The 19,797-nt window shown below is 44.1% G+C and overlaps 1 protein-coding gene across 1 annotated transcript in view; it reads right to left on the bottom strand.

Moving 5' to 3' along the window:
- The window catches only part of RASGEF1B (RasGEF domain family member 1B), an 83,923-nt gene that overhangs the window by 36,246 nt on the left and 27,880 nt on the right, over window positions 1–19,797 (bottom strand). Inside the window, exons 2-6 of the mRNA XM_085641244.1 lie at window positions 10,924–11,106; window positions 9,398–9,520; window positions 7,925–8,062; window positions 2,837–3,049; window positions 2,604–2,678 (exon numbers count right to left, since the gene is read on the bottom strand). Coding sequence (XP_085497370.1) covers window positions 2,604–2,678; window positions 2,837–3,049; window positions 7,925–8,062; window positions 9,398–9,520; window positions 10,924–11,106 — 732 coding nt within the window. The remainder of the gene's footprint in view (window positions 1–2,603; window positions 2,679–2,836; window positions 3,050–7,924; window positions 8,063–9,397; window positions 9,521–10,923; window positions 11,107–19,797) is intronic.

The following is a 19,797-nucleotide window of genomic DNA, read 5'->3' as shown; positions in this document are numbered from 1 at the left end:
TGGAGTAAATTGTCGTAGAGTGTAGTGGCAGAGACTGGAGTGCATATATGGAGTGCATATATAATAGAGTGGCACAGCGCAGAGTGGAGTAATGTGTCATGGAGTGGAGTAAAGTGGCATGGAGTGTCATAGAGGGTAGTGTCAGAGTGGAATAGAGCGACCCAGCGTGGAGTGGAGTGTTGCATCGTGGAGTAGAGAGACGTGGAGTGGTGTAGTGTGAAGTATGCATGGTGTGGTAGGGCACTGCCATTGCTGCCAATACATTTTCAATTGAAATGACAATTAGCTATGCACATACAGTTTTACTGATAAAACTACACAGTGCACAAACAGTGTGTGGAAATTGAATCACCTAGAATTCGGATTTGTTTTCATCATATTAAAATGTTTGTTTCCATCACAGTTTTGAATTACAAAGTAAATGTGCTTCATTTGTGCTTTCATAATTCTGATATATTCTGAAATATTTGCACAGTTCATTACACACATTTACATTTTGTTGTGTGCTAGAAAAAATACTTCTCTTTCCCAGTAACTGACAATGTTGTCGCATAAATCCTCTCACTTTAAAGTCAGACAAAGAAACGTAAACAAGCTCCCTTGCAAGACAGAGCATGACATTGGACCTCTGTCTTTGAACTACAGCAAATGTGACAAGATAGGAACAAAATGTAATGGCATGTGTGGGAGAATCCCAGGAGGGATTGTGAACAAGGTTTGTTCCACGACGAGTGACGGAGCCATGCTGGACAGCCTAAAACAAATAAAGCCAGAAAACAGAAAGCCAGAAGATGTGAGTTACAAACCGCTAAGCCAATGGTAAGCAATAGGTGGAATTAATTCCCAGGAAGCGTTCAGAACGCACACAAGAAGTCTTTTCACAACCAGACAACTCCGCTGTTAGGTAGGCTTCGACCTAAAAAGGGTACATTCGCCTCCCCGAAAGAAGCTCTATGGTTCTATTAAAATGATATGCAATTGTTAATTTGGTTTTATATTTACATTTATAAATGGAAACTTATAACTGCGTCAATTAGGTGGCAGGGTGTTTTTTCCCCAATCTTTTTTAATGTTTGTGCCATATACTTAAAAATAAAACCAAATGTAACCATTACACCAGCTTGCCAAGGCTTGACCTCTGCCAATGCTTGCTTTAGTTTGTAGACAATCAGAATTTTTTGAGAAGAGTTTACCACCGGTGACTATGCCTGCCTGAAAATGTGGGTTGGGCGCACCATAGTATCGTTGAAATATATATGTTTGTCTGGAAAATAATGCATCTTGCATATGGTTTGTTGATCTAATCCCCCACTTCCTGAGTGGATGTACATCACACTTCGTGTAAGATGCGGAGAGTAATAGTTATAGTCCCACTGACTTTACACAACCTGTTGTGACTGCTTCTGGAGAACACAGGTGCACCCTTTTCAGGACCTCAGTTTTTTACACCCACCTGTTCGTCTCTGAGGTTGTAGCTTTAGTTTCTTTCAAGAATATCCCCCTACTTCCCTCAGCTCCAGTTTGACAAAACCTTCACACTGAGACGCATAAGTAGGAGGCCTGGGAAGGGTAACACAAAGCGCTCCACAACACGGGCCCCGAATACCTCAACAGCCGCCTCACGTTCCACACTCCAACCCGCCAGCTCCGCTCCACCAGCCTCACCCTCGCCAGCGTACCACGGATTCGCACAACCACCTCCGGAGGAAGATCATTCTCTTACCTGGCTGCCAAGACATGGAACTCCCTACCCACCCACCTACGACTGACCCAGGACCATCTCCCCTTCAGGAAACACCTCAAGACCTGGCTCTTCGAGCAGTAGCAGCACCCCCCCCCTTCAGCACCTTGAGACCCTCACGGGTGAGTAGCGCGCTTTATAAATGTTTTGATTGATTGATTATAACAATAATGAGCATTAATGTAGCGCACAACACAGAGTCTCGTTTCTTGGCGCTCAGACTGACCGGACTCGTTCGCTCCTACAGGGAGCTAAATGCAGCCGGTCATTCATTTCTGTAGTTTGTGACACCATGTGCTACTTTAGCATTTCACCGCTTTAATGTGCTATTATGGAGACCCGGGGCAATGTGCCATCTACCACACCTTGCAGACAAATAGTGCCATGACCTAGTGTAGTTTTGTGATGTAAAATGGTTCCTCATGCGTTCGAATGGAAGCACTTCCGGGAAGGTGGAATGCTGCACCAAGTAGTTAATGCCATAAGGTCAGAGAGGAATACTCCTCGGGGCGGAGCCAAAGTCCACTCTCTGAATATTTAAAAAAAACTGGTAACTATACGTCTTGCAAACTGTCGCACTGTCAAGCCAGACCTAAAACTCACAAATATGCCACTTTCATAAAGCAGTGATGCTTCTCTGCACCTCTGCAGCATGACATACAGGACTTGCGGGATGGTGTCGGGATGGTGTCGGTGGCGTAAGGGTTAGGAGAGATTTGTTTGCTTTCCCAGATCTCATACCTTTCAAATTCCAAGAGAATTTATCAGTCTCTCTATATTGTGCCACAGACATCCCATGAGCTGGGAATGGAAAGTAGATGGATATGCAGCATTCAGTTTGATGCACAAGAGCTAAACTTACCTGGTCATTGTCCAAAGGGTCCTTCCGTACAAGAGCCTGCACAAATTCTTCAGGCCCGATGTATGCGAGCCTCTCCTATTGCACAAATAAATAAACAAATAAATACATAGATAAAAAGAGGAAGCTCCATTTTAATTTTGTGAAGTGACGCTCGGGCTTAGGAGGAACAGAAATACACAAAGACAGATTGCGGTTTAAATAAGCAAGCGCTGCAATCAGCTAAAACCACTTACGAGTTCTATGTGCGTAAGCTGCTGTGCTAGAGTGAAGGGATCACTGCAGATTGTGATAACGTCCCTCTGGATTGCCTGTGGCTTGGTCTTCAGCACTGTGAGCCGGTCAGTGGCCTGTGCGCTGATTTTTGCGATCAGTTCTTCGTATTGGCTGAGAGCAGCAAGCCTCCGAATCACTTTCTGGATGATCTGCTGCACGCTCCTCCGGTAGATCTGCAAGGGTCACACATCACGCTTAATATCATAGGAATGAATTGAACGGTCAAGTCTTGCAAAAATTCTGCAAATTCTGAACACAACAAATCCCAAAAAGTAAACATCACTGAACAACAGCTCTGACAGAGGCCAATTGCAACTTGTAAGATACTGGCTCAAAGCCAAGTGATCTAAACCTTTGCATTAGATGTCACCCTTTTTCGATTTCATTAAAAAAAAATATTGGATGCCTGAGGCTCATTTGCATTGTTCTGCAAAGATGGTCCTCAAATGTAAAAACCCTGGATTCGGTCTTACCGTCCTTCGGTCGAGTTTGTGATGCCATCTATTACTGGGTGGAGGCTACAAACCATGACATTCAATAGATATTTGCCAAGCGGAAGACCGCAATTTAGGTCCAGTCCATGAAGTCTCAGCTTAAACCGTCAATAAAGATGCAGAGGTGGAAGATGCTTGGCTCATTCCAAAGTTAATCATTTGTATGTCAACTTTAACTTGGTTTGTTGCCTCGGTCAGTTCTCAAGTTTAAGCAGCTACATGTAGCGAGCAATGGAACGTCCAGGTGGTAGCCCCTGCTCTGCACGCTAATCAGTCTGGGAATTTTTTTAAATAACGGAACGACATGAATTACTCTTCAAAGGATAACACTTTCAGGAAGGAGGTGATTAGCTATCTCAACTTAAGCATTTCCTTGTCAATCTCTAAACCTTCCACGTGGCTGAGTTTTCACCATAGTAAAGAGGAGACTCACACATAGCTTTTAGATACTCTCTACCAGAAAGGACGCAGCTTAATTTGTAAAAAACATAACTGCCAGGGCCCTCCTGAGGAGGTTGCTTCAACTCACTCCACCCATTGCCCCTGCCAGTGTTGCCAATGACAATACAAACACAACCACTGACTATCGCACTCCTACAAATGTGACAATTCAGACTATTCCAGGCCCCCAAAGCTGAATGGTTTGGGCAGCAGGTATTGGTAATTTGTAATGAATTAATAAATGACTAGTGTTGTGCTCAACTCTAAATAAGGCAAACAGTGCCACCATGAGGCAGACTCTGATAGGGGCCTGTATTGACAATTAAGTGCACATGCCAAACACCGGAAACCACCGGCTTAAATTAAGCACTGAAACAAAGCAAATCAAATGATATAAAGTACTCCGAAAAGATTTTTACCTTAGAAAGCTATGCTACATGTAGTTCTATGTACATTCGATAGCCACTTACACCGCCATGCCCATGGCGTGGTTTGTGCACACACTTGGGAAATACAGTCTGAGTCACTGTTTGGAAAAGCCAGTGTGCCAAGCTGATATTTACTTTCTCAACTTCAACAATTTGTGTTGTTCTTCCTGCAGCCACACGCCTTGGTGAACTGTAAACACTGAATATTTATTTTATGTTCTTAGTGTAGTCAGACCCACAAATCGACAGTAAAGCAAGGTCCATCTAAAAGCATAGTTTGTACATTTTTGCCTTTTTGGACTTCCTCTCATGAAGCCTAGTGCATATTCTGACACTCTATTTTTATAGCCTCATCATTAGAGTATTTGAATAAGACAACTGCCAATCAGTCAGACCTACATAATATCCGGCGACCACTCGCTGAGGTAAAGGGCCAAAATAGTTGGCACTAATATCTTCTGAAAAAAATGTGTCGTTCTAAATGTAATTTGCAAAGTGGCATCATATTTAAGTTAATAATAGAAAATCTACACTCAGGTGAGTGATAATTCATACATGTTTAGCTCTGAATATTCATTGTGATGGGTGTTCTGCTGTGCTGAATCTACTCAGGCTGCAGAAGGTTGCTTTGCAAGGACACTTTTTCCTTCAACCTGCTCCTCACGTGAGCGACCTATTGATGTGCAGGGATGTTACTTTTTTTTTTTACAAGGCCTAATTAGATTCCAGTGCATGAATAATTTTCCCTTGTAATTTTCGGTTCCCCCCGCAAGATCCCTAGCCCGATCTCACAGCCCGCGGTCTCTTACACGAATACATCCTTTCAAGCTTCTGGGAACGACAAACGTGGATTATTCTGGGTTTAATTTGTCCTGTGATTCCTCATTCTCCGCTGCAGTTCCCTCTTGAGAATTTGATGGCTTGAAGCAGTTTTAACTAAAACCTCATGGAAAACATGAGAGTTACAATAAAAGGGGGGACTGGTCCCTTAGGGAGTTACAGGCCTCTCTCGGGAAGTGCCCTAGACACTTCACCCTCTAAGTCCAACCCCCTTCTCAGACCTGCCACCCTCACCAATACCTGACCACCTACTGTGAAATGCAAGTTCAGAATGTTGCCCTACCTATACACACGTCGCTAGCAAGCTACAACATCGGGCCGGCTTTAGCGCTGGTGGCGCCCAGTACGACAATCGCTTTTGGAGCCACCACGCCCCATAACCGCCTTCTCACATTCTTTCACTACCACCCGACAAAAGTGCCCCTCATCTCTCTAATCATAAGATACTGGTAACCACAGCCCCTCTCCCCAACGTCAGCGCCCAGTGCGGCCGCACCGGTCGCACTGCCCTAAGGCTGGCCCTGCTACAACGCCCACTCAGATTGCTGAAAACATGTGAAAGGGTATTCCTGACAGAATAATGCAGCAATGCACATCTGACCGCCCACAAGCTCAAAGATGACCTACTAGTGAAAACTGTAACACAAAGCTGCATCACACGAGCATGTAAACAAGGGACGAAAAACAAGCACAATTGTTATGGTGGATTCTGTGAGCTGTGGCAATGTGAAACGAAGACTGTGGTGGCTTTGAATGTTATTTTGCAATGTTTAATGTTTCACTGTCGAAATGTGAAAAGGTGAAAGTTCAAACTGCTATGGATCTATGCTCCACAGCCTGGAGATTAGTAAATAACCCCATTCCCGAGTAAAGGTGTCTGGACTGTCCTACTGATAAATGCGATAACGCAATCTTCGTTGTACACGTGGACAGGTCAATTAGCGTGAAGAAGCCGGGGTTAAGGATGATGTGCGGCACAAAAGCAATCTCCTCATTGATTAAACAACGCAGAGCTCTAAGAGCTACTTACATCACCTCCAAGCCTTAACAAGTGGTTAAAGTAATGCTGTATGTATTTTTGGCAAAATGTAAATGATCTTTTCTGGACAAATCAAGCGTTGGCGTGAGCTCTAGTTTTAGGGAGCGGTGAAATTTCTACTTGCGTACAAAGTCAGAAAATTGCCACCTTCGCAAAGGTGGGCAAAGTTTCCTGACGTCACCTAAGAAGTTTGCGCTCCTTCCTCAGGTCTGTTTGGTGCACCGCAATCGAGGTACACCGGACCATTCCCTACAATGGCGCCAGGAAGGGCTGCACATCTGGTTGCAGAAAATCCCTGCATGACTACATCGCTATAGCTTCTTGTACATCCCAAGGAAAGCACTTACTGGAAGGCGGAATGATACACCATTGAGAGAGCAGTTCTCCTCTGGGTGGGGCCAAAGCACACACTGCATTTTTTTTTTTAAAGAATTGGTACCAATGTGTAGTGCAGACAGGTGTGCTGTGGAGCCCAATCAAACAATGAGGGCCCAAAAAAATGAATGAATGAAAAAAAAACTATGAATATAGATCTGCGCTCATACTTGTGAGTTTAGAGGTACTGTGGCTACAAAGTGAGAATTAATGGATATTTTTTTTATTGGTAAGGTAGTTTTGAACTGTGCAGTTACTTTATGAGGACAGTGGGCTTGCTTGATCTGGCTAAGTTAGATAATCTTTCTAAAATGGAGAACTGAATGCTAAACCAAAGCTCTTCCTGCTCGAAGCCAAATGTAAATACTTCATGCTCTCCGTAGACCGAGCTGAGCGAGTCATGGCGAGCAGGGGGAAGAGGAGTCCAAGTGGCAGGAATGAAGGCTGCGATAAAAGAGTCAACATGCTTTCACCTAAACTCACCAACTGTCCCTTCTCCCACCAAGTACAGCCTAGTGTATTCTCATAATTTCTCCCAAAAGATAGAAAGTGCCTCCTTTACAGCAGCACTTATGTTCAGGTGCCCCTTTTCCATTTCTAGCAATTCACCACATACAGGAAGCCCACCTCCATCAGCCTTTTGTGTGCATTTTGTGATATTGTCACCCACTGTATGTAGAAGTAATCCAAACAGGAGTAGCAGAGCACGGGCAACACAAGGCAGGTGACAAGACGCACAATAGGAAAATAAATTAATATACAATTTGGCCTTCAGGTGCATTGCGTCAAGGGGCTACCACAATCTTCACATTGGAATTGCCCAAAAGTCTCCTAATAGGCAGGACCTTGGATATCTACCAAACAATTTGTCTCCACCAACAAAGTGTTAATGAAATTCTATGAGAGGGTGCAGAAAGGGTATCAATAGAAACAGTACTGAGGGTAGCAAGTAAATTATATCTATTAGAAACTTGGAGGTTTTCATTACCTGGGGCGTTGAAGCTCTTTTTCGAAGAGTAGCACGCTACTCCGGAACTCCTAAAGGATTAGTGGTGAATTAGTATAGTGAAATATGAAATTAACTTGAATGGTGGACATGTTGGTCTATCTTTTTCCCTCTTCTATCCCTCCACTATCCTTCTCAATCCAAATAACTGAGTAACATATCCACCACTCAAATTACTTTCGTATTTCCATACACTAATTCACCACTAATCCTTTGTGGGTTCCGGAGTAGCGTGCTACTCGCCGAAAAAGCACTTTGACGCCTCTTCAAGGGTATTAAGTGCTATATAAATGCAATTACAATACACTCTGATACAATATATCTAAAGGCGGCCATCAGACCTCGTTTGTAGGAGACACTAATCACAGTGACCCAGCTGACAGAGCATTCAACTATTCCCACACTTCATTCAGCAGCAAACTGACCTCATCGCCGCTCCCCATACGCTGTGTCAGGTCTCTCATGTTGCGCATCATTCGCTCGTCCCGGAAGTCATATGGAAAGGTCTCTGTCCACTCCGTCAATAGCTGTAGGATCCGAGGTGCCGTTTTCCGCAGTCGGCTCTGACAAACAAATCATCTGAGTGTTACAATGCATCAACAACAAACCTTTCCACAAGCCAAAAATAGAAAAAAACATTCTGGCCAATGCTATGTTGCTTACAGAATAAGTTGTGCATTATTCCACCCCAAAATCAAAGCTGTAACGAGCCGACAGATATAAGACTTATTGATAGTTCTGAGTTTTGACAAGTTGGGATCTCTTCTAATTTGACATTTGAACATATTAGTGAAAAACTAACCACATACAGGCTAGATGTGGGGTTAAGGGACTTACTTCTGATAAACAATTAGATGTTACCTCTAAATGTGTGCTATATTTACTAGGTTAATATAAAAACATAAAATGTGATAATAAAAAAGTATCAGGTCACTGCATTGTTCAAACAAAAAAAAATAAGTTCCCCAGGAAAGTGGCATTCATTGATGTTGGGAGTACAAATATCAATCAGTTTCTTATCTTCAAATTCCGAGTGATGATTAACGTGGTTTATTAGGCAGAAATACTTTTTGTTAAACTAAATAGTTTATATTTGTTGGTTAACAACCATATAAATATACAGATTAAAAAAGGGCTAACACACAAGGAAGCAAATTAACCTTAGTTTACAATACATCAACATTTGAAATAAAATGTTTTAAGTCAATTGCATTTCCAAATCATAATTGAGCACATTATTTGCTCCTAATTGGCAATCTCTATGGCAACCCGTTGAAACGGGAGGTACTTTCGCAAACATATCAGATTGCCACAACAGTGCCTACACAGTCTTGGTGTGGTCGTGATTCCTGTCCTAGCAGCAGCTAATGAATTCTAGGTATTTGACAAAATGAAACGTTCTAATCATAGGATGGATAGTACAACCAGGAGGGGCCTGTGACCGCTCCATCAATTTCTATCTGGAAGTGATTTGTACTGACCACAACAAGTACAGAACACCCATGGCAACTCAATAGCTTTGCCAATTTATTCCCCCGTTTAGTCTCAAAAGCAAGCATTTAAACGTATTTATATTTTATGTTTTAACAATGTAAATTTTTTTCCTTCCTGAATAGAAAAGCAGTATTCTCCATCTGCCACACAGGTTAAAATTGTATGCTTTTGAAATCATTTCAAACTTGGGAAATACATCTTCTTAATATTTTTACTATTTCTGTAATACCTTGCCACGGTCAAGAGTGGTAGATGAATCTGTGGCCACGCGGCCTCAGTGACCTTTGTATAGCAGCAGTGAAACATATGCTTGTATCATGTTTGACAAGTGGAAAACATGCACCAGTGGCTTCTGAGTTTCAAAAAACTTACTATAAAAAATATGTTTTAATGGATCATCTTACCTTGTCAGCTCCAGGGTCGTGCAGCCGCCGGTGTTCAATACACACATGACAGACTTTCGCCATTAGCTCATAGGGATGAAGAAAGAGCCGGGAACTGAGAAGAAAGGTGAACACGTATGTTCTCTGTTGACAAAAGTAATTTATAAGTTTTATTTGGAAGCCACATGTAAACTGAAACTCACTCAGACACACAGTCATGGGATGTATTAAACTGTATTTATAAGGACAATTGGACTCCACACCTCCTGTATTGCATGCAATATAAGATCTCAGAGCTCCACTAATCCAGCTAATCACGGCAAGGGGTTTGCAATGGAAATTGTAATGTTTTCCACATCTTATGTGGGCAAAATATTTTCGAATCAGGCCCATTAAAAGCAATCCAACCGACTTGTGTCTGCAATCAAATCAAAGTTTACGCACCGCACCCCCTGCCCGCTCATCCGACCCCTCTGCTAAACATGTAGGCTAATAGAACCCACCTCACAGACGCTGGCTGCCTCGGAACCTTATACGTGACAGAGCAGCAAATGGATTGAAACCTTTCCAATGTTACTTGCTAACTGGGCTGCAATTAATGCATTAGGGAGTGTCTCGGATCACAATATGTTCCTTTCATGAGGAAATAACAAGCCACTCTACAAGATTTTCAAGTGTGCCTTGAGGTGAATCATGTAATGCTTAATTGTCACTTTGAGGGGTTGTTCTAGTGCAACGTGTACCATTTTTGAAGGTCTGTTGGCTGTGTGACCTTTTATCATCCTAGTGACAAGAGGACTACAACGGTGATTGCCCCATGACTTTCAGCTTAAAAACTGTGGTATCCGCACCCCTGGTTCCATTTGTGCTGCTTGGTCCAGAGTCTGTCTATATGTGTTTATTGCTCAAGTTAGGCTTGGCTAGGTTTGTCCTTACACTCACTTTCCGCGTGCACTTCCCTGTCGCCCTCACTGCTAACTTCTGATGGTGTGGTATATCAGGTGCTGATTTTAAAGGCAGCCACCAACACGTGCCTGTGTGAAAGTGGGAGCATGTTGTATTATCTTTGTCAACAGAGTGTAGTTATTGTGTGCTCCAGTTCCCTCGCAGCACGCTTGCTGGTGTTGTTTTGGGTGGAGTGGAGTTTGAGTCTTCTCTCCCGATACGGCACTGGGTGCTTGCTGGGTTCTGTACCTCCTCAATGTTTCATTGATGCTCCCGAGCTAATCCAGAGTGATGCCATTACTGTGTACTTTGCATCAAGGATTCTACTTTCATTCCCTCCTCTATGTTGGACTGTAAGAGTGTTTTGCTATGAACGACGGTGGCTGGTGGCCACAAGCCGAATGTTGAACCACTCCACCAAGGCGCAGAAAAGCAATCATGGTGTGGTAATTCCATCGATGGATTCCTTGGACCAACTCTGCAAAGCACCGACAAAGCCTGAATGCTACTACTGCTGTCATTTGTATCCAATATATCACAACAAAACACCACAGTAGTAACTCCAGTGGCACAAAAGACATCCCGAAAGCATGGACACTTACGTCTGGATAGTAATCAATATTGGGTACCAAATGCTGAATAAGCGCATCCAAAGAGCCCGACAGAAGGGTGTTGTCATTGTAATAAAGAGCCCCACAGCTGCTGTCCTTTGACTGAAAGAGATTCCGGTTGTTCCCACTGCTGTCAAACATCGTTGGAAAAGTAGGAGTCTGAGGCATCCTTTCCTGAAGACGAAAAAAAAAAAAAAAAAAAACACACAAAGGTAAGTAAAGCAAATTCACTAAAGAAAAAGTCAACGAGGGTTACAATGTCGCTGTGGAACAAAGGAAATGAAATATGTCAACTTTTATAAGTGATAAGACAGGAAGCAAATGTTTGCCCCACCACAATCTCTCTATTAGCGGTTATATTTTTGCCCCACAATAACATATACAAATTAAAGTTGTTTCAAACTTAGATCACTACACTAGACTTGGTCAAGAGCTACCGTCTCACTTACACTGAATGGCTGTGTTTTGGGATATTTTCGGGTTCTGCAAACTTTCTTTCTAGAGTTTGCTCTTTGCAGACACTGCACCCTGACTCTTTTATACAATGTTCCACATCCCAAGGACTTCAGGATCAAACACATTATTTACCCTCATGTTCCCAAAGCTCCACCAAAGACTTTAACCAATAAAGCAGTTTGTGACTTAGGCACTAGATTCTTGTGAACTTGACTAACCCTTCAGTTCTTAAGTCACATGATCCTATTCCTCCTTACAAACAAGCCGGGTGAAGCCCAGGCTGGCTATCCCCAACCATAATTATATAGGGTCTTCTAAAGCGTGACCTCGGAATTGGGTGCCCATCTGATGCCCCAACCTCTTCATAATGTTCCTGTAGATCAGGAACATTTAGATGTATAACCCAGCGCCCTAGATCTTAAAGCCCCCCTTCTGAAGCTAGGTATTTCCCTCAATGTTCGACCCCTCATATAATGGAAGGGCCTGATTAACAAACTGCCAAGTAAGCCAACGAAGATCATCTTGCCCTCTGCTTACTCCTTTGCTTGGAGTAAAATGTAGAACTGCTTTGGAACTGACAAAGTATGGCTGGGAATACTTCAGGGGAATTACAATTGTTGCACCGGTCCTGCGGGGCTCAAATGCATGCAAATTATGCATATGGTGTTTCCAACAGGTGGACAATTCTGCATGCATACATACATGAAACAGATGCTCACTGGCAGCTGTAACTTTTTTTTTTTTTTTCATTTTTCTACCTGGGGAAGGGATTTTTGCTCGGGAGAAATCAATTCCTACTAAATGTGGGGGTGTTCCTTGAAGATTAATTAGGAACGCAATCACTCAAATTTACTCCAGGTTCAGAAAACACATCCACTTACAAGTTGAGAGGTGTTTATGGCTTTAGCAGGGTGCTACATCCAAGAAAACCCACAATCCTGCTACCAGCCATGTGCCAAACAGTGGGAGTTTCTGCACTCTTTTGTAAACATTTCAAGCGTAAAATTCCATAAATCTGGAATGTATATTCTGAAATCGCTGTTTGAGCATGCAAGATCAACTCAGGTGTGCAAAAATGTTTCTGACTCAGATCCACAGAGTTTGCACTTTTCTCCATGCTCTGAAGCCAGGTGCCAAACCCTTTCTGGTTGTGCTATATAAAGAACTAGGCACACCCAAAGTACTTGAACAAGCATGTGCAAAAAGCAGGTCATGCCTACCAACAACACCATTCTCTTTTTCAGGTTCTGGCACGCAATATGGGCAAGACCTAATGAATTGTAAGGGGGCTATTATCGCAGTGCACGAGGGGGGAGGGGGGGAGAGAGCGAGAGCGAATATGTATATATCTATCAAGGATAAGGAAAGCCATGAAGAATGAAAGTATAATAGTAGAGGAGGGGGAGTGACACAAAAGTCAGAAGAGAGAGCTAGTGCAGAAGAAATTCGAGACAGGGGTAAGGAGTAAGTGCAAAAGAAGGAACATAAGAGGGAGGATTGAATACTGGAAGAAAGCAGAGATAAACTGAATAAAACTGAAATGATAGATCATAAGAATATTAGAAAAAAAAAAAGGAGGGACCAGGTAGCAGAAATCATTTCAGCAAGGGAATCAGAACAACTAGAGAATAGTAAGCCAGGCTCTTCTCAAACTGGTGCACTCTTTCTCGCTCTGGACTCCCAGGAACACCCTCAGTAATGCACTCTAGTTTCCTTTGGTGGCTTCACAGAGCATCAACAGACTTATCCATGACACTGTGCCACTGAGAACCCAAAATTACACAGGGGTAAAAAGACGGCACTGTGGATGGCAGCCGTATTTTATTTTCCACTACTCACGGCTTGAAAATCTTTAAATAGGTCAAGGATTGTCCTGATGAGAAAAAGGATAGCCAGGAAGAAACCCATGGTATTGTCGGGTTGTTCAACTACACGGTTCTGTCATTTAGAAAGTATACCGCGATAACCCACGAGACACTTCCTTGAAATCAAGAAGAACTTTCATCGAAAACAAGAAAGCCTTTCAGTAGATCAAGCTCTTGGTCATGTGGATTTAATAAAAAATGATGGTCTGCTAGGCTTATCAATGGGAGGACTAACCAGGGGTAAAACTTTGCTATATGGCCTCGCCTTTGAACTACTTAATTAGAAGTGGTTGCTTACATAGCCTCCACTTTATCCTTGTAACGGGATAGCATCAGGAGCGTCCAACACGTAATGAAGAATATATCGGATATTTCAGCTATTAAGCAAATGCATGCACCGTAAAATAATCATGTCATCGTTTTAACTTTTTATGTTGTTTTACGGTTTTATCAAGGAAAGTATTTGTTCTCAATATTTTATTTGTGTCTACTGCTATTGCATATGGCGACAACAATTAAGTCCTGAGTTTAAAAATATAAAATATTGCCTCAAGAAGTCACATCAAAACCATAAGTATCTATAAACTTGACTGCCAACATTTAGAGTCCAAACGTCCACCAGTGTACCCCTATAGCCCGCTGCAGAGGGCTAAACCAGTTGTTAAAGGCCCTAAACCCGCGATATAGGCCCGAGCCTTAGGCAAGGGCTTAGTAAAAGGAAAACGGCCTTTACCAACCGATATAGCCCAAGGCAGAAGGGTTATTGAAACATTCTATCCACTCAGAATGTCCCAAATTAAAAAGGGGAAAAACATGAAGACAAACATTGGACTATTGGAGCTTTGGCCTTAAACCAGACATTATAAGCCCAGAGCTACTCAGTTGTCTTCAATGCAGCTCTCAACACTCCAAGGTTCTAATTCCCGTTTTAAAATGCACAACATCACATAAACATGGGGATCCATTACTCCTGCTCATTTCTGTTTGAAGGACAGGGACAGGACTTGCATCACTCAAACACAGCTAAATGAGTGGCCGTATCATTTTCTATGAGGATTTGAAATCACAATATTTGTTACATTTTCAAGAAAGTATGAAATATGAATATGATACCAGGAGCACGAAGATAGTGCAAATGCAAAAATAACAGCTGATGGGCAGAATGCAGAAGAATGTCATACATTCACCCCAGTACAGGGATCTGGGCCTAAATCCATCGTTTTTTTGCTCACCATGCCATTCCAGTTTGAACCCAGCCATATGCAAATCAGTCTTGACCCTGTGCCTCATGGGAACAGTCCAGCCCGAACTGCCAAGCCAGGTCCTCCCTGGACTGGAAACAAGCATCCTAGGACCGGTTTCGGGGTTTCACCCCTCTTCAGTCAGCCAGGATAGCTTGATTCCAGTGGCATAGAGAGCACAGGACCCGCGTCTGGGCATACCCGTCCCACACGGGGTGACAAATGCAAAAACAACAGTTGATGGAAAGAAAGCAGAACAAGGTCATTGGCTGGCATTAATTCAAGCGTTCCCACCCATCATTATATGGTTATTAGTAGTGCGGTAAAATCAGAAGTCTGCTGCTATAACAATTGTGATGAAACAACATATCAAAACACTGATGTGACACAACAACTGCAGCGTGGCTCGGTGAGCTAAATGCTCCCCTTCAGTAAGGACAACTTTGCCTTCCATCCTTCCAAGGCCAGTAAACAGACTGACATTAGAAAGGGATGAGGACAGCAATTGGTTTTTTTCTTCTCCATACTGCATAGAACCTCCAGAAAGGTGGTATAAAAGGCTACCAAAAGAACAACTTATTACCATAACAACATTCCAACCGCACCATTCTGATTCAAAAGGGACACTTAACAGTGTAGCCATATTAAGGCACAAACCTCACTTTGAATTTCAAGAGAGTGAAGCAAAAAGAGTACCATTCTATATTTGTATGTATAGTTTCATCACAGTCCTTTCGCTTACAGTCAGAATTGTGCAGAGGGCCATCACAAGTGAAAGTTTAAGGATGGTGTTGGTTTATTTGATAAGAGAGGGGGTGAGAATGTCATTCTAAAGCTGCATTAACAAACGAAGGTACATTTTAAAGTCAAGCCAAAGTTACATAAAATGCAGCTGCTCGCCTGTTCCTAAGAGAGGCTGCAGATAAGAGGTATGGCTGACAGAAGGTGCAGGAGAGTACAAACGTGATAAGGACCTGCCCATACTAAGGGCGCAAAGTAAGAACCTGTGGCGCGGGGAAGGGGGGCAACCCTTATGTGGGCTCCCATTCCACCCAAGACCAATGAATATCCGTGAGATAACGGAGACTAGGGGGGCCCTCTTCACATTCTGCAGGGGGCCCCATCATTTGGCATATGCCACTGACTCATAGGTATAAACTTGGTAGTCCATTATTGTTTTACAAAATAAAATACGGCAGGTTTGGGGTAACGTCCAACTGTGGGGTGTAAACAACGGAAGCAGCCATCCTCACTAACCTCTGAAAGGGTCACTGAAATAAATATGCTTCCAAGAGCAGGGAAAAAAGTAATGTACAACGTGTCACAGAAACCCTCCTGTGGTTTGTATGCTGGAAAGGGTAAGGCACCCATAACAGTGAAATATCAGGTTGTTTCATACACCGCTAAGCCTCTTGGACTAAGATCACACAGCAGTGAGCCCGAAGCTCGGTTACAGGGTTGAACCATCACCCCCACTTTGAACTGATGTAGGCCCACGATAGCCCGACTCTGGCCCAGGTAAGGAAAGAGGATGGGTGAAGGCCTAACATCTTAATTCCCCTTCTAGCAACAAATCACAAACACACAATACAACAAATTTAACAGGACTTTGCCTGCACAACAAAGCTTGAAATGGAAATATAGAAATGTGGGTACTCCTTGTCCCAGAGTACCCATTTGCTGCTGAGAACAACTAGCACTCTGCCATTAAAAGGCACTGCTGAGAAGTGCTTGTACTCTCACTTCAGAATTAAAGCAGTGCTGATACTACGTACCTGCCCATTTAAAGCACTGTCTGCACACACATCTAACACAGACCAACTATGTCATGTAGTTAAGTATCAGTGAGCCGTCATCATGCAAAACAATAATCAAAATGTTAGCCCAAAAATTCTAAACCGAACACATTCAAAGAGGCTGCGCTGCACATGAGTGCAAAACTGTTCAGATAAGAAAGGTAAAATTATGTCACAGTGCACACAACAGCACCCAGTAGTAAAGAATACACAAAATCCAACTGAACATATGGCAACACTGAGAACCCATCTAAATCAGCTTGGATACTCCATATATTTGTTATCACTACGCTTAAAAACTATATATCTATAAATAAAGAGTCAGACCTCCCAGAAGAACACATTAGACACAACACAGACCCATCCACCACAGCTCAGAGATTCTCCAAGGTTGGACTTCACCATGCTCACAATAGCGTTACACTTCATATATGACTACATGATTACCAAATAACACTCACCCAACACCCCACAAGTGGTCTGGTTAACATATATTTTATTTATTTTATGCGATTTTATATAGCACGAATATTACCCGAAGGTGTCAGAGCGCTTTACAAAAGAACCAGTTGCGTTACATAAGGACTTTGGATTACATGAGCTACATAAGAGATATAAACAGGAAAAGAATTGCAAATGTACAAGTGGAGCGAAAGGAGGGGAAAAAAATGCAAATGTACAAGTTGTAAAGTCACTCAAGGAAGAGATACGCACAGATAAACTCTAAAATCACATAGGAATGGTAGTAAGTACAAAGGTCTACTACATATACTAGTGGTTAGAGATAAATATATATACAAATTGCAAATTCACTCAGGATTACATTTTAACAGCGATTAGGCTAGGACAATTATATATTACATATTTACAGAGCAGGAAATTCTTGCCATCGTTCAGCCAGGTGTTCAGGTGGAGTTGCACTCAAGGGTGGTTCATGGGTGACCGAAAGTCTTGGGTCCAGAAACGGGAGGAGGGAGATGATGAGGATGGCATGATAGGAAAGGGTATGTAGCTTGGCTGCCATCTTACAGTGGCTTCGCTCCTGCATGTTGTTCCTCTTCTATACTGCGGGCGTCAAGTCAGGGTCAGGCAAGTCTCGTCTTGGGCGCCATGTTGAAGTCAGGCAGGGCTCATCTAGATGCCTGAGCTGTCTTAGCCCCCCAAGCCCCTACGATTCAATTAATCAGCACCGCTTGAGCCCCTTCTCCTTTAAAGGTGGGAGCAACAATTACTCCTGCGAACGGTGCTTCGCGCAGCCGCCCCGACTCGGCCACCGCAGCAGCAGCCACCTCCACCCCCAGGCCGCAATGCGTAGCTTTCAGCGGCGCCATTGCTTACCCAAGGATCCTGGCGGTGCGAGCGGGCTTGGGTGGGGTGCAGGCCCGGGGGTGGCCTCACTGCATCAGGCGGAGGTGGCGCAGCCACCCATGTTGGAAGGCTACCACCCGGCGCACCATATCCACCGCATCAGGCGCGTCAAGCGAGACGAGATGGTCATTGTGCAAGCGTGGCCCAGTAGAGAAAGGGGAGAAGCGCTCGGTGTACAGACCCAGGTGGTTGGGGCTCAGAGTAGTTTTGAAAGGAGACTGTTTCATGGAGATACGGCCGCCATCTTAGGGTCAGGCTTCGTTGCAGGCCATATCGTCACGAAGGCAAGGAAACCCCTTCAAACCCCACAAGTAATATGCTGCAGCAAGCGAGCCGGAAAGAGGGAGAATCGCTGATTTCCCTACATAGACGGCCAAGGCTCTGATGGGCTTCACAAGGGTGCCTGTATCACAGTTTTACGGTCGCCATCATATGGTCAGGCTGCAGTTCAAGATAGATCGCCACGAGGGTAGAGCAAGATTTAAAATTAGGCTGCAGAGAAGTGACTGAGCCTTACTTGTACGATGGGGCCGCTGAAGTCATCGTGGAGCAAGTGGTACATGTGGAAAAGCGGGCATCTCAGCTTCCGCCATTACTGCAAAAGCGAGAGCCGCCATTTTGAGGGATCGTACTGTTCCGGACAGTGAAGTTACCGGAGAAGATAGCATCCCAATAAATGCATTTCAGGCTACAATAATAGTGGCAAAAGAGCAGCACTTTATCCGGATTCAGTGCCTGTCATCTGGATTGTGATTAGCCTTGGTACGCCCCAGTAGTATTAGTTATTGGTTAGAGGGTGACACTCTCCGTCAGTTGAAGAGTGATGCGGCACTGTGTGTTGTCTCACGCCCGTGAACCTGTTCTTCAGAGACCACGAGTAGAGTCGCGGGAATCGGCGAGTCAAAAAAGGCCCGTTGTCCACCAGAGCCCCAGGCAAGTGAGACTCCTTGCTAGTCCGGGCAGCTCAAATACCGCCCCCATCTCGGCTCCAGAGAGAGAGCAGTTGGAAGAGGCTCCGACGAGTGGTGGGGTCAGTCGTTGCTCCAGTGAGCAACCGAAGCTACCGTTGAGGTGAGCGGGGTCACCGGGTTCAGTACGGTGTCGGTGGTATCTGTGGGGGCCGGCCAGGGAGGGATATTCCACAGAATTGATCCCGAAGCCCAGCAGCTCTCCTTCAGGGCTCCGTTCCGGCGGCCATCTTGTTTACACCATACACTCAAGTACCTCAGATGCATACTTCATGTCGGGCCACATTGATACCTATCTTCTCAGATGGCTCGTACCAAGTTAGTGAAGATCTCTGCATGCACAAACCAAATGCCACCAACCATTCGAACACCTATGCAAACAAATATACATGAAAGCACCACAGAACTGAAGATCCAACTCAATTAGAAAACAGATTCAAGAATGTGATAGAATTCTTCAGACGAAGGCCTGAAAATACTGAACTCTGGGCGTAGCCATCATTAGTCAACCAAGTGGAGGGCACTGGGGCCCTACAGGTGTGAGGGGGGGCAACTGCACTCCAGTTACGGCTGTCTTACTACCCTCAAGAGGTGGGAGTACGCAGTTTCCTGGACAGCACTTGGGCCCACGCCAGTCACCCTTGCTGCCCTTTTTCGACAGCGCTCTGAAGCCATGATACTATCAGTACAGCACTAAACAAATCTCCCCCACAGAACACTAATTTTTACCAAAAACCACAAATATCCTGCTGGCAGAAGGCATATCAATGGCATGCTCAGGTTTGACTTACATTTCAATTTAAAACACCCCTCATTGCCAGCAGCATAGCAAGGATGCCGAGGGTCCTGGTGCACGCAAAAAAACACAGCCCATTTCACAGCTGTTAGGGTAGTATATACAGAAGATGTCAAGGTTCAATATCCCCTACTCCCCCGGACTCCGGGTGCCACTGCACCTGTTGCACCTCTGCTCATTACACTATAGGGTTGAGCGCGGTCCGTGATATGACAAAGCTCTCTGGCTCAATCCAGCCAGACATCAGACTATACAAAGTACCCCACACTTGGGCAGTTGTTACTGCCGGCGCCGCGCCTGTATGCCAGAGGCTTTATGTGCACTCAGAACACGCTGTGCCAGCGCAGATGCGGTTGCCTTTCCCCCTCGCTTTCT

The sequence above is a fragment of the Triturus cristatus genome, chromosome 2_2 (assembly GCF_964204655.1).
Source record: "Triturus cristatus chromosome 2_2, aTriCri1.1, whole genome shotgun sequence".
NCBI lineage: Eukaryota > Metazoa > Chordata > Amphibia > Caudata > Salamandridae > Triturus > Triturus cristatus.
The sequence above is the reverse complement of the archived record's forward strand: the minus strand, read 5'-3'. Positions and strand labels throughout refer to the sequence as shown.